Source organism: Camellia sinensis, chromosome 9 (assembly GCF_055761805.1).
Source record: "Camellia sinensis isolate YWXY chromosome 9, ASM5576180v1, whole genome shotgun sequence".
In the NCBI taxonomy this organism is placed as follows: domain Eukaryota; kingdom Viridiplantae; phylum Streptophyta; class Magnoliopsida; order Ericales; family Theaceae; genus Camellia; species Camellia sinensis.
The window spans coordinates 115,807,564-115,819,775 of record NC_138969.1 but is presented as its reverse complement, the minus strand read 5'-3'; the positions used below and the strand labels follow the sequence as shown (position 1 = coordinate 115,819,775).

At 37.1% G+C, this 12,212-nt stretch overlaps 2 protein-coding genes across 6 annotated transcripts in view; one reads left to right on the top strand and one right to left on the bottom strand.

The window, feature by feature from the left end:
* The window catches only part of LOC114288084 (5'-3' exonuclease family protein), a 47,253-nt gene extending 38,154 nt beyond the window's left edge, over nt 1–9,099 (bottom strand). For all 5 annotated transcript variants that reach the window (XM_082887476.1, XM_082887478.1, XM_082887477.1 and 2 more), the window contains exons 1-2: nt 8,743–9,099; nt 7,846–7,965 (exon numbers count right to left, since the gene is read on the bottom strand). In XM_082887476.1, the coding sequence (XP_082743602.1) occupies nt 7,846–7,965; nt 8,743–8,903 (281 nt within the window). In that variant the 5' untranslated portion in view covers nt 8,904–9,099. The remainder of the gene's footprint in view (nt 1–7,845; nt 7,966–8,742) is intronic.
* Nucleotides 9,100–10,660: 1,561 nt separating this feature from the next.
* Nucleotides 10,661–11,089, top strand: LOC114288095 (serine/threonine-protein phosphatase 2A 65 kDa regulatory subunit A beta isoform-like). Its single transcript, XM_028231580.2, has one exon. It carries the CDS (start codon nt 10,661–10,663, stop codon nt 11,087–11,089), a length of 429 nt encoding a protein of 142 aa, XP_028087381.2.
* The last annotated feature ends 1,123 nt before the right edge of the window (nt 11,090–12,212 follow it).

Below are 12,212 nucleotides of genomic sequence, written 5' to 3'. Positions count from 1 at the left end.
CCAGCATTTTGGGAAAGGAGGTAGCCGACCGGCCAGTTGAAGTGGTCGGCAGCCACTTTTGGCCACCAGTCCATTTTGGTGCAAAAATGTTCCTGTTTTAGGGCAAAGGCAGTCTGAAGTTGGTACAATGTTCAAAAAATAGAGGCAAGTGCAAACAGAGACAACCGACGGTAAGGCGATGGATTTCCGAGATGACGCCAACCGAGCATGCATGTCTCCCTCACCTGCGAGGCCATTTCACTACTTATGATTAGTTTGTGTAATTAATCATTCAATTTGTTTTGTAATATTTTAATTAGCTTAGCATAGCTATTTATTCAATTGTGTTGTAATAATTAATTAACTAGGATAGTTAATTAGTTGGTTTGTAATAGTTAGCTTAGTTTAGCTTTGCGTAGCGTAGCTAGTTAGCTTATTTATTCAAACCCTCCTTCGCGGGGGCATAATGTTGTAATAAGGGTGCGTGTGTGTGCATGTCTTCCAACCCCACTTCTTTCTCCCTTTTATTTAACCGCTTTCGATAGTTAGTTTAGGGCACGTTTTGATTAGCATACCTTATGCTTTGCATGTTTGCATCATTCATTTGTCTTGCATGCACCGGGCTCGGTGCATCATTCAAACTGCATCGTACTTCAATACATATTTGAATACGTGTATCAATTGTTGCATTCATATGCCATCTTAGATAGCCGAACCTATTTAGTTGTATATTGCATGTGTTGCATTAGGCATCTTGTACAATTTGGATCATACATATTTCTAACTAGCTTTTTGTTTTGACTCGGAGTACACTGTAAGTGTTTACGCTTTAGCATATTTGCATGAGTGTAAGTGTTGTCATGACAGCATGTTTGCCATGAGGCTATTTGCTAAAGTGCTAAACTGCATGAATGCCTGTGGATGAAGGCTGTGTTGCCTGAATTGGAACAACTCGATGATTGTGAGTTTTAAACCCGCTTTGCGAAGTGGCAAAATCATATTTTAAAGCCCACTTGAATGTTGCAAATCCGCGCTTTAGCCCGCTTGCGAGTGGTACTTTCAAACCATTTTAAAAAACAAACATGAGTTGTTTTGTTCCAATTCTCGTGATTGAGTCTATACTTGTATGCTGTGCGCATCACATAGTAAAGTTAGATTAATAACCGAAATAAGAACACATGTGTTTATAAAACAACATATCATGCTTAGTAAAAGCCGATCCTTTGATCGGGCATCGGGCGAGCGGGGGTGCTCATTTCAGGACCTTCCCCTCTCGTACCCAAGTTCCCGAGCCGAGGCAACTTTGGTGATGACGGACACGTGGCCTTTGGCACGAGTCAGGGTTTCCTAAATTTCCCAAAAATAAAATATTTAGGTGACGACTCTGTAATCTGGCAAAGCAGTCCATGTTTAGCGCTTTTTTATTCAAAATCGATTTTCCAAAACGATTTGTCGGATTTGGACTCTTTGGTGTTTATCAGTCTCACATTGCACTTTGTGAGATTAGATTCAAAACCGTGACAGAAGTCCGAACTGTAGTAAGACCAATTCGCGCCTCTCCAAAAAGGGGGGCGCAGGAAAAAAGTTGGGTCTACACCCCTCCCCCCCATTCCCAAGACCACACCCACCCCCTCTATCGCATTACCAACCGACAACAGCCTCCCCTCCCTCCCCTTTCCTTCTTGGCCATTCCCACCACTCCTAATCAACAAACGAAATCTCATATTGATTCCAACTGCAGATTTGTACATTTCATCACCTCCAAATTTCAATCTACAAACCCCACCTACAACGAATCACATAAAGAGCGAAAGGAGAGGGAGATGGTGGATGAGGGCTCTATTCATCACACAGTAGAAAGGAGAGGGAGATGGTCGATGAGGGTCCTGTAGACTATATCGCACAAATTGCAAATCGCAACAAATCGCACAATGAGGGATATGTTCATCACCATCCAGTAGCTCCCACCGCTCCAATGTCGCCGAAACCCTAGTATCAAACACATCCTCACACGAATGAGGTGGAGACAGTTTTGGGAAGGGAAGGAACAGTGACCGGGCAAGGGGAGGGAGATGGTAGCTAGGGAAAAGGAGGGGTTATGGTGGTTAGGGAAGGAGAGGGGTAGTTCGCGTTTGGGCTGTGCAAAATACCGCCCAATTCGCTAAAACCGCACCGATCCGCATCAATCCGTACCCGCTCTAACCGCTAACCGCAGTTTAAACTTTAAAATTTATAATCCCCCAACCGAACCGCTCCGCTCCGCTATAATTAATACATATATATTTTTTAACTTCCAATGAAATATCAATGTAAAAATGAGTGTGAGAGAGATTTAAGATATGAAATTTATTGCAAGTTAGTGGTTATATTGTTAAAATATAATATGTAAAATGTTGCTTTAATAATTAGGTTAGTATAATAATTAGTATGCTTTAATAATGTACCTTTAATAATGTTGTTTGGTTTGTGCTTCTACTTTCGGTTTGTAATTGTTCTCCCTCTCCTCTATAAAGGAGAGAGCTCAACACACCATAAGATACAACAATCAATAATACAATCATTTATCTTTATACATTAAATTTCTACATGGTATCAGAGCAGGTTTAGAGCCTAATATTTTCGCTTCCCCGGCGGGCGGCAACCTCACCTTAGCCGTCCGCCAGACCTCAACCTATTCCGTTTATTTTCTACACATACCTTCCCATCATTGCCCAAATACTTTCAGACTATGTCTCCATTGTGAGTCTTGAGAGCCTTGACAGCTTTACCCCTTGATACACCTGCCTGTGTCATCACCAAATCAATGTCACGTGGCTCCACCCCAGTCTCGTCAATCTCTTCCTCTTCCTCATCCACTTGTGCTCCAGTAGCAGCAGCAAAAATGAGAGACCGAGAGAGAGCTTGAAATGATGCTATGTTTGCAAGAAGTTAATGTGGAATGAAACTGTTCTTCCAGATTTGAAGCACCAAGGATGTTGCATGACTATGAGAGAAGGGTCAACTTGGCTAGAAAAGATGAGATGCCCAAATCAGAAAAAATAAGTGATAAGCAAGGAAGCACGGGTGCGGGTACGAGTACGGTACGGGTACGGGTGCGGGTACGCCGATACGGCAAAACTCAAAAAAAGTATGATACGGGTACGGCTGCGGTACGCCGATATATATATATATTTTTATATAATTATGGTTAAAGGGTTCAACCTACAAATTAAAATTAAATATCAAAACTAAAAAGAGAACTACTCATTTTCTTATAATTTAAAATCATTAAGCGTTAAAAATAATATTTGTGAAATCTCTCACTTTGACATGTTACGAACTGTGAATTTGTGATCATAATTTATTTTTAAAATCTTTCTTTTTGCTCATCAATTTGCTATTTTTATAGGGTGAGACCAAATTCTCAATTGAGGCAGATTGTCAATTGCAATTTACATAATACATAAAATTATATCATTCCCAACTACTACTAATCAACTAAAACCATATCAATTTTTAATGTTTTGTGCATAAACTTTAAAAGTTTGTTATGATTAAAGATTTTATAAAGAAATTTTAGGAGGATTTGAAGCAAAAGTATAATGCATAGTCACACACAGAACTGCCCTTTATAAGCCTTGTTATTTTTTTTTTGTTCAAATTGCTTTTTAAAAACATCAAAATCATTTGTTGATATGCTTATACAATTCATACAAATAGACAGGATAATGGAGAAACATCAAAATTGCTGATCTGTAAGGGCACAAAAAAAAAAAAAAAAAAAAAAAAAAAATTGCTGATTTGCAAGGGCACCAAAAAAAAAAAAAAAAAATATTGCCCCGGCGTACCCACGCCGTACCCGAATGAACCAAACGTACCGGACCATTTTTGCCGTACCCGGTACGCGTACCCACGCCGTACCCATGCCGTACCCGAATGAACCAAACGTACCGGACCCCTTTTTGCCGTACCCGATACGCGTACCCGCACCCGGTAAGTACCCGGTACTTGTACGGCACTATTTTTGGAGTACCCGTGCTTCATAGGTGATAAGGCATCTGAGAGTATTGGTGTTGAAGGCCTTGGGGAAATCACTCCTGAAGCTCAACAATACATTTTAAATTTGCATTCTCGTTTGTCTTTTGTAAAAAAAAAAAAAAAAAAAAAAAAAAAAAAAAGAAAAAGAAGAAAGAAAGAAAGAAAAAGGAGCTACATGAAGTCAAGAGGAAAACTGCAGCTCTTCAAATGCAACAGTTTGTTGGAGAGGAGAAGAATGATTTGCTGGATTACTTGAGGTCACTTCAACCGGAGAAGGTGGCTGAGTTATCAGAACCAACATGCACTGAGCTGAAGGAAGTGATCCACTCTGTCATACATGGTCTACTTGCAACCCTCACGCCACCCTCTTTCTCTCTCCTCAAAACCCACGCCTTCTCACATGTTCCTCACATTATTTCCTTTTTGCTCCCAACCCTCCTGTCCCATTATTTCCTCTCCCACATGCACTTTATGCTGAAATATTTTTTTTTTAATCAACCCACTCCCCCTCTCTCTGGTCCCTTTCTCTTTACTCATTATTCCCCTTGTTCCCCACTCTCTCAGTATATATATATATATATATAAAACCCATCATTTATTTTATTCTTATTTTGTACAAACCCATACCCACTCTAATTCATACCTACTCATTTTTTAAAACGCATGCTGATTCACGCTACCCCTACTTTCCCTTTATTTTATTTTATCAAACAAAAACAAAAAAAAAAACAAAAACAAAAAAAAAAAAAAAAAAACCATTCTTTAGAAATCTCTCTCAGATTCTTCTCTCTACAACCCAATTCATTTTCTTATTATTATTAGAGACTGAACCCTCCTCGGGCCACCCAATTCACTTTTCTTATTATTATTATATACACTTTTTCATTCTAACATATTTTCCACCGCCCAACTTTTCCTTGAACCTCAACTTTTATCTTTTCTTTTAAAACAAACAAACAAACAAACAAACAAAAAAAAAAAAAACCTTCTATTCATTCCATCTAATTTTTCTGCTCAGTTTTGTACCTTCCAGCCATTCGGATTTGCACAATACACTCATTTTATTTCTATCGGGACTTCGCCCTGATCATAATTTTACACCAAAAACAAAAAAAAACAAAAAAACAACAAACCACAAAACAAACAAAACAACCACACCCACAGTGGGATTTTTCTTCTCTACTCTGCTGCCGGTCTCTTCTTTTTGCCTCTGTCCTGGGCGGCCCTTGATGGTGGTGCCTCCGTGCTTCCTAGACCACCAAGCAAGTTGCCTCCTCCCTGCTCCTCCACTACAGCATATGGCGGACCTCCAAATCAGAACATCACGGTGGCCTTCCGCTTCAGCTCCTTATTTTCCGCCTTTAGCACACTTATCTCTGCTCGCGCATCCTTATACATGCGCTGAAGCAGAGCCAGTTGGGCGTTTAACTGCTGCACCTCATTTGTCCTACTCTGCAGCCGGTGCGACAGGTTTGTGACCGCCGTCATGGTCTCCACACATGACTTCAAAGTATACTGATTGGCCTCAATATCAGTTTGCACCGCCATTTTTTGCTCCACCGACCGCATCGGAAAGTTCAACGGAGCAGAACCAGAGGCGCTTGGTTGAGGTTCACTGGCCACCGCACCAGTTATCTCTCTTGTTGACTCGTTGAGGTCGGAAAAGAGAGTGAGCAGACCACGGGACGAAGAGGCCATATTCTGGGTAGCTGAACGGGAAGACGAGGCCATGTTATGGGTTGCTAAGTGTTTCAGAGAAGGGTTGGTTACAGAGTGTTACAGAGTATCTCTCTCCCGACAACGAAGAGTTTCTCAGAGGTTTTTAGCCAGTTTTTTGTCTTAACCTCTGCCTCAGCCTCAGCATCCGTCTTGGTTAAATAGCCAAGGCAGACACGCGCATCGCGCGCCACTTGACGCCAGACGACAAAACGGGCGCGCAAGCCAATGTGGTGACGTGCCTCGCCATCATGTCCGGCACATCTTTTTATGACTTGGGCTCACCTTTTGATGGCACGCCTTTTTATGGATTGGACACGCCTTTTGATGGCACGCCTTTTGAAAGATTGGGCACACCTTTTGAGGGTGCGACTTTTTAAGGGTCTGACAAGACTCTGTAAACTGTCCCGACATTGATTCCGGTTAGCTCCTTCATGGGTCCGACAAGACTCTGTAAACTGTCCCGACATTGATTCCGGTTAGCTCCTTCATGGGTCCGACAAGACTCTGTAAACTGTCCCGACATTGATTCCGGTTAGTTTCTACAAGGGTCCAGCAAGACTCCGTAAACTGTCACAACAACTGTCACAACATTGTCTGCTACAACGGTCCGACATGACCCCATAAACTGTCTTCTACATCGGTCTGCCATAACCATGCAGTCTTCTACAACGGTCTGACACGACCATACAGTGTCTCCTATCCATTTTTATTTTATTTTTCTGTTTTGTTACTCTCTCCAAACTCAAGTTGGTTGGTTCCTATCCTCCTTGAGTTTGAGGGGGCTGTTAAAATATAATATGTAAAATGTTGCTTTAATAATTAGGTTAGTATAATAATTAGTATGCTTTAATAATGTACCTTTAATAATGTTGTTTGGTTTGTGCTTCTACTTTCGGTTTGTAATTATTCTCCCTCTCCTCTATAAAGGAGATAGCTCAACACACCATAAGATACAACAATCAATAATACAATCATTTATCTTTATACATTAAATTTCTACATATATATATGAAACATATTATGTAAAATTACTTTTATGTTATATATCTAAAAAATATTATACAAATTAATGTTATGTATTACACAAATGTATAATAATTAGTTAGAATATTTTCCAATCCGTCAATCTGTTAAAAACCGCCCAAACCGAAATTTGTCAATTCGCTAACCTGCCATTCAGTTTGTAATTTTACTCTTAAACTGCCTGAACCACACCGTGCACACCCCTAGTCCACGTTACGGGAAGAAGGAAAGGTTGGGGTTGCATGGATGGGGAAGGTGATAGAGAGGGTGGCCGATGGTGTTGATGGTCCCAATGATGGACAAGTTATGTAGAGATTAATCCATTATGCACAAGTCAATAGTAGGACTATGATGGATGGTTCTAGTAATGGTGAATTATTGATAAAAGAGTGATTGTGATTTCGGTATGCTTAACGTGAAAATTAAAGCTTAAAAAGAATGAATGAAGAGTGATACATGGGCAACAAAAAAAATTTAACTGTTTAGACAAGGTCTGGAGATTGATGAATCACAGAAATCAGTATCATCTTAAAAGTTCAGAGTTCAAGTTCAAAATTTAAAAAATTCAAGGTTTGATTTGTTACAAGTGCCAAATTCTAGGGTCTTCTATTTTTTATAATTTCCCCTATTTTTTAATTATCTCTATGCATTGGATCTAAATGAAATTAAAAGAGAACTTGTTCACATATTTATGAAGATTTTAGCAATTGTTGTTTAGAACATTAATATAAATAGATTTATGGTTTAAATTAACAAACTTAGGGTTCACTTTTATTAGCGTTTCAATATATTTACTTCTTTTGATTGTGAAACACATTTTGGGTATGGTTCTAACTTCTAAGTGAGTTTTTGCACTCCAAGAATAAAATCCTAGCTCCGCCCTTGGTTTTGAACATTAGTTGTATTTTATCCTAATTTATGATTTGTTTTAGTTCAAATTTGAAAGAATATGAACATACATGCCCATTGAAAAAATAGACATAATACTCAAATAGGGAAGATGTGTTGACTTACTGACCAAAAACCACAAAATAATCACCAAAAAATGAAATTAACCAAACCAGACCCATTCAAGTGAAATTGACACTTCAAAAAGATCTAACGTACCTAGCACGCTTGGTCTCTTGTTCGCTCTTCATTGGTAAGAGACCTCCATCAAAGACAAGAATAGGTGTAACACCATAATGCCGCAGCAAGTTCACTCTGTGCATACAGTAGTCAATATGCCTGAAATATCAAACACATAAAAACGTGCATGTTAGATTTAAATGTATCCCCACCATCCATGGCAAAAAAAAAGTTAATTGTTTCGTCGAATCTTATTTCATTATTGGAGCAAGGAGTACTTGCTAACAAGCCAAATACAATATCCTTTCATCCCAATGGCAGAAACTCCTTGCGTCACAATCTGAATTTTGGAAGGACAATGGAAAAAAGTACAGGAAAATACTTTAAAAACTCCCCAGATATGATCTTTTGAATCATTACCCATTCAATTTTGCCATTCATCCATGGAGCAACAAGCAAGCTTTTTCTATTCATTTACGTTGTGTTTGGTTCATGGATTTGGAAGGAAAAGGGAAAAAAGTGTGTGAAGGTGTGTAAAATCTAACTATCTTTCATCCATCTTTTCTCTTTCCTTTTCCAAATCCCCATCAAAATCCACGAACCAAACACAGCATTAGTATCTCTTTTTAACCATTGAACAACATCAAATCTTTTGCAACTCTTCTCTTGCCACAAACAGAAACAAACAACAAAAAAATATTATAAGCTAATCATAGAATCAAATTCAAATCCACATTAGAATTTATTCAAACCAAAAACCCATTTTCACTTTTATATTTCAGTTTCAACAGCTTACTTCTAATTGCTACTCCACAAATCAAAAATTACATATGCATCAAATAATACAGGATGAAAGGAAAAATTCGGAAATGAGGGTGTGAAATTAAAAAATAAAAAAAAAAAAGTAGATATGGAAATGGATAGAAAGAAATGTACTTGGAGGTGGGTTGGGCGTTGCAGAGATCCTTGCTGCAAGAAAGGGCACCTTTGTGGAGCCAAGAATAGGTGTCAATGGCGACGGAACAGCCATTGAGGTCCTTGCTGTGGATTGGGACCATTATTGATTTCAACAGGGGCAAAAGCCCTTGTATCCCCATCTTCTCTCTCTCTCTCTCTCTCTCTCTAGCCCTCTAATCTCATCTAATCGGGTCTTTCTTTGGGATGTCAGAGCTCAAGATCAATGGGATCGAGCTCCGACCTCGATGAGTGCCCTAATATGGAGTTTCATCTCCCAAGCCAAAGGGGAGACAGAAATGGCGGGAAGATTTTGGGGGAAATAAAATGCAAATGTATGAGGATTTCTTTCGGGCGGGCTAATTACATCCCCCTGAATGTCAAAAATAAAAAAATACAAATTCATAAAAAAAAAAATTATAATTTTAATATATTAATATTTATAAAATTTATCACTCATTTTAATTACTTTTTCAAAACTCCATTCATGTGATATTTCTATTTTTTTTTTATAAAAAGATAGAAATTAAAAAAATAAAAATAATCTTAGGACAGTAGAGTGGGGAAAAAAATTACAAAAATATAAGGGGTATAAACTCATTCTGTGGTGGAGTGCAAGCTAACACTATGTTTGGGAACCTAGAAAAGAAAGGAGAAGGAAGGATTACTTAAGTAATAAGAGAAAAGAAAAGAAATGAATGTGATTTCTCTCATTTTTTTTTGGATAAAGAAGAAATAAAAGAAAAGAAATGATTGTGATTTCTCTCATTCTTGTTTGGTTATGTTTCATTAAAAGAAAATAAAAGAAATTATTTTATGTTATATTACCAAAACAACCTTTTTATATTTTCAATCACTTTATTTCTTTTATTTTTATAGGGACAAAATTGGTATTATGAAAATAGTGGTTTATTTTCTCTCTCAATCTCTCCACTTTTGGGAAGATTGAAAATGAGGCTTATAAGAGAAATGAGTTTCTCTCCATTACTCTCCATTTCTTCTCATTTCTCTCTATTTAGGTTATCCAAACAAATAAGAGAAATACATATCACTCTATTTCTTTTCTTTTCTCTCCAAATCACTCAATCCAAACATAGCGTAAAAGTTATGGGGGTATTTGTGCTATTTTTTTTAACTTCCATTAAACAGTAATTTTTCCTTTTTAAAACGCATGAACGAGTGTAGTCAAATAAGCATGTTTGATAAAACTCAACATTGAAAATTTCAAAATTAAATGTTAACACTTGATTAAGGAAATTCTATGAGCATGTACCATACGCATCCCTAATTACGATATTTGTGATCTTTAGTTATGATCTATTAGAGTATTAGTCATGACTATTGTGATGTTAATTATGATATTATTTTAATTATATCTAAGAGTTCTTTGATTATATCCTATGTGGTGTTTGGTTATAACTTCTTCTTCTTCTTTTAATTATGGCTTTCATAGGATTAAATTATGACATTTGTGGTAATCAACTAAAAATGTGTACTATAGCATTATCTGTTTGGTAATATTTATATTTATATGTTTTATATATATTTATAGAATTTTTAAAAATTGTAAATATAAATTTGTTTGGTTTTTATTTTTGTTTTTAAAAAGTTGTTAATAGCTTAGAGCATCCCCAGCGGCCTCTCCAAATTGTTCCCTTACCTATTTTAGGGGGTTGGAACTCCTTTATACCTCCCCATCAGCTCCCATCTAAGCCACCCTAAACTAATATTTGCCACAGTGACTCCCTACAAATAGGGAGTCACTGTAGCTCCCTTATATCTGACAAAATTGCTTCGCCAATTGTCCACCCAGACGTTCGGCCGGTTCACTGGCCGGTCGACCCCTTAGTCACTGCTCTCAAAAGAAGACACCAAAAGTAGACACCAAAAGCACCGATAGATGAGCTTAAGAATGATGCCAATGGGTGATGAGCCACAGTACCCAACAGCTGTTCTGATAGATGAGATTAAGAATGGTGACATTCAACTTCGGCTGAATTCGATTCGGAGGCTATCAACAATTGCACGTGCTCTTGGGGAGGAGCGAACGCGCAAGGAATTGATTCCATTTTTGAGCGAACACAACAATGATGATGATGAAGTGCTTCTTACTATGGCAGAAGAATTGGGTGTGTTTATTCCTTATGTTGGCAAAGTAGAGCATGCACATGTTTTGCTCCCACCTTTGGAAACTCTTTGCACTGTTGAGAAAACCTGTGTGAGGGACTGGGTTGCTGAGTTCAAATTTATTTGGGAAGTATACATCAATTTCTCAAGACATTTTCTATGTAGAAGTGGAATTGGATATTTTCAATGTTCATATCTTTAATTTCAATCCAAGAAGAAGATGAAAAAGTGAAAGAATAGGGAAAGAATAATTTAATAATATTTTAGGAAAAGAATAGGGAGTTTGATGGAGAAAGTAAATGAAAAATAATTCTTAAAATAGGGAATGAATTTTTTAATAATATTTTAGGGTAAAATTTAGGTAAACTATTAGGGATGCTCTTACAAGGCCTCATTTGGGAAGTAAGTTGGGACTAATAGGTTAAAAAGTCAATAAAATAAAATGTCATATCTAAACGATAATTATTTTACTTTTTCTCTCATAAAACTCCAAAAAAACCAAAAGTTCTTCACAAACAAAACTTTTTTAGCCAGGCTAAAATAGCCAAAAAATCAAGCTATATAGTTTTCCCAAATAAAGGCAAAATTTATTAAATTTTATTTTGTAAATTAAAAAAAAAATTGTTTATATTTAAAGTGTTATTTTAGTTATATCTAAGAGTTCTTTAATTATACCTTATCCAAAATTTTCAAGTTAAAAAATTGTTGAAAATTCAAGTGTTAAATTAAAATAAATTCTTTAACATGTTCAATATCAAATTTAAAATTTATTATTTTTAAATTCTATTTTTGTTACTTTTGTTATTGTACTGATGGAGATGTCGACAACTATGGTGTAGTAGTTGTGGTAGTTGTGGTAGTAGAATGGTAGTAATGGTTATAACAGTAATGGCGATGACGACGGAATTAGAGGATTGTGGTAATTATAGTTGTGGTGGCAGTAGTGGTAGCAGTTGTGGCAACAATAGTAGTACTGGTGGTGATGGTAATGCCTATGGTGACGATGGCAATGCTAGTGGAGATAGTGATAGTGAAAATTGTGGTAAAAGGGTTTTGGTGTGATGGTAATAATGGTGATAAGGAAAAGTCTAGGAGCACAACTACCAAACACAAAATAGGACACATATGTCTCACATGGGGTGGATCTCACATGTAGGTTCCCCTCATGTGAGATATATGTGTCTCATTATGTGTTTGATATTTGTGTTCCTAGCATTTCTCTAGTGATAGTGGTGGTGGTGTAGTAGTAGTCGTGATGAAGTTGAACTAAACCTTTCTTTAAATTGCATTTGAAAATTGTTGAGTTTATTAGATAAAATACCATT

What these genes read in the sequence shown, in the direction of transcription:
- LOC114288095 (XM_028231580.2), top strand. Translation starts at nt 10,661, where the DNA reads ATGAGCTTAAGAATGATGCCAATGGGTGATGAGCCACAGTACCCAACA.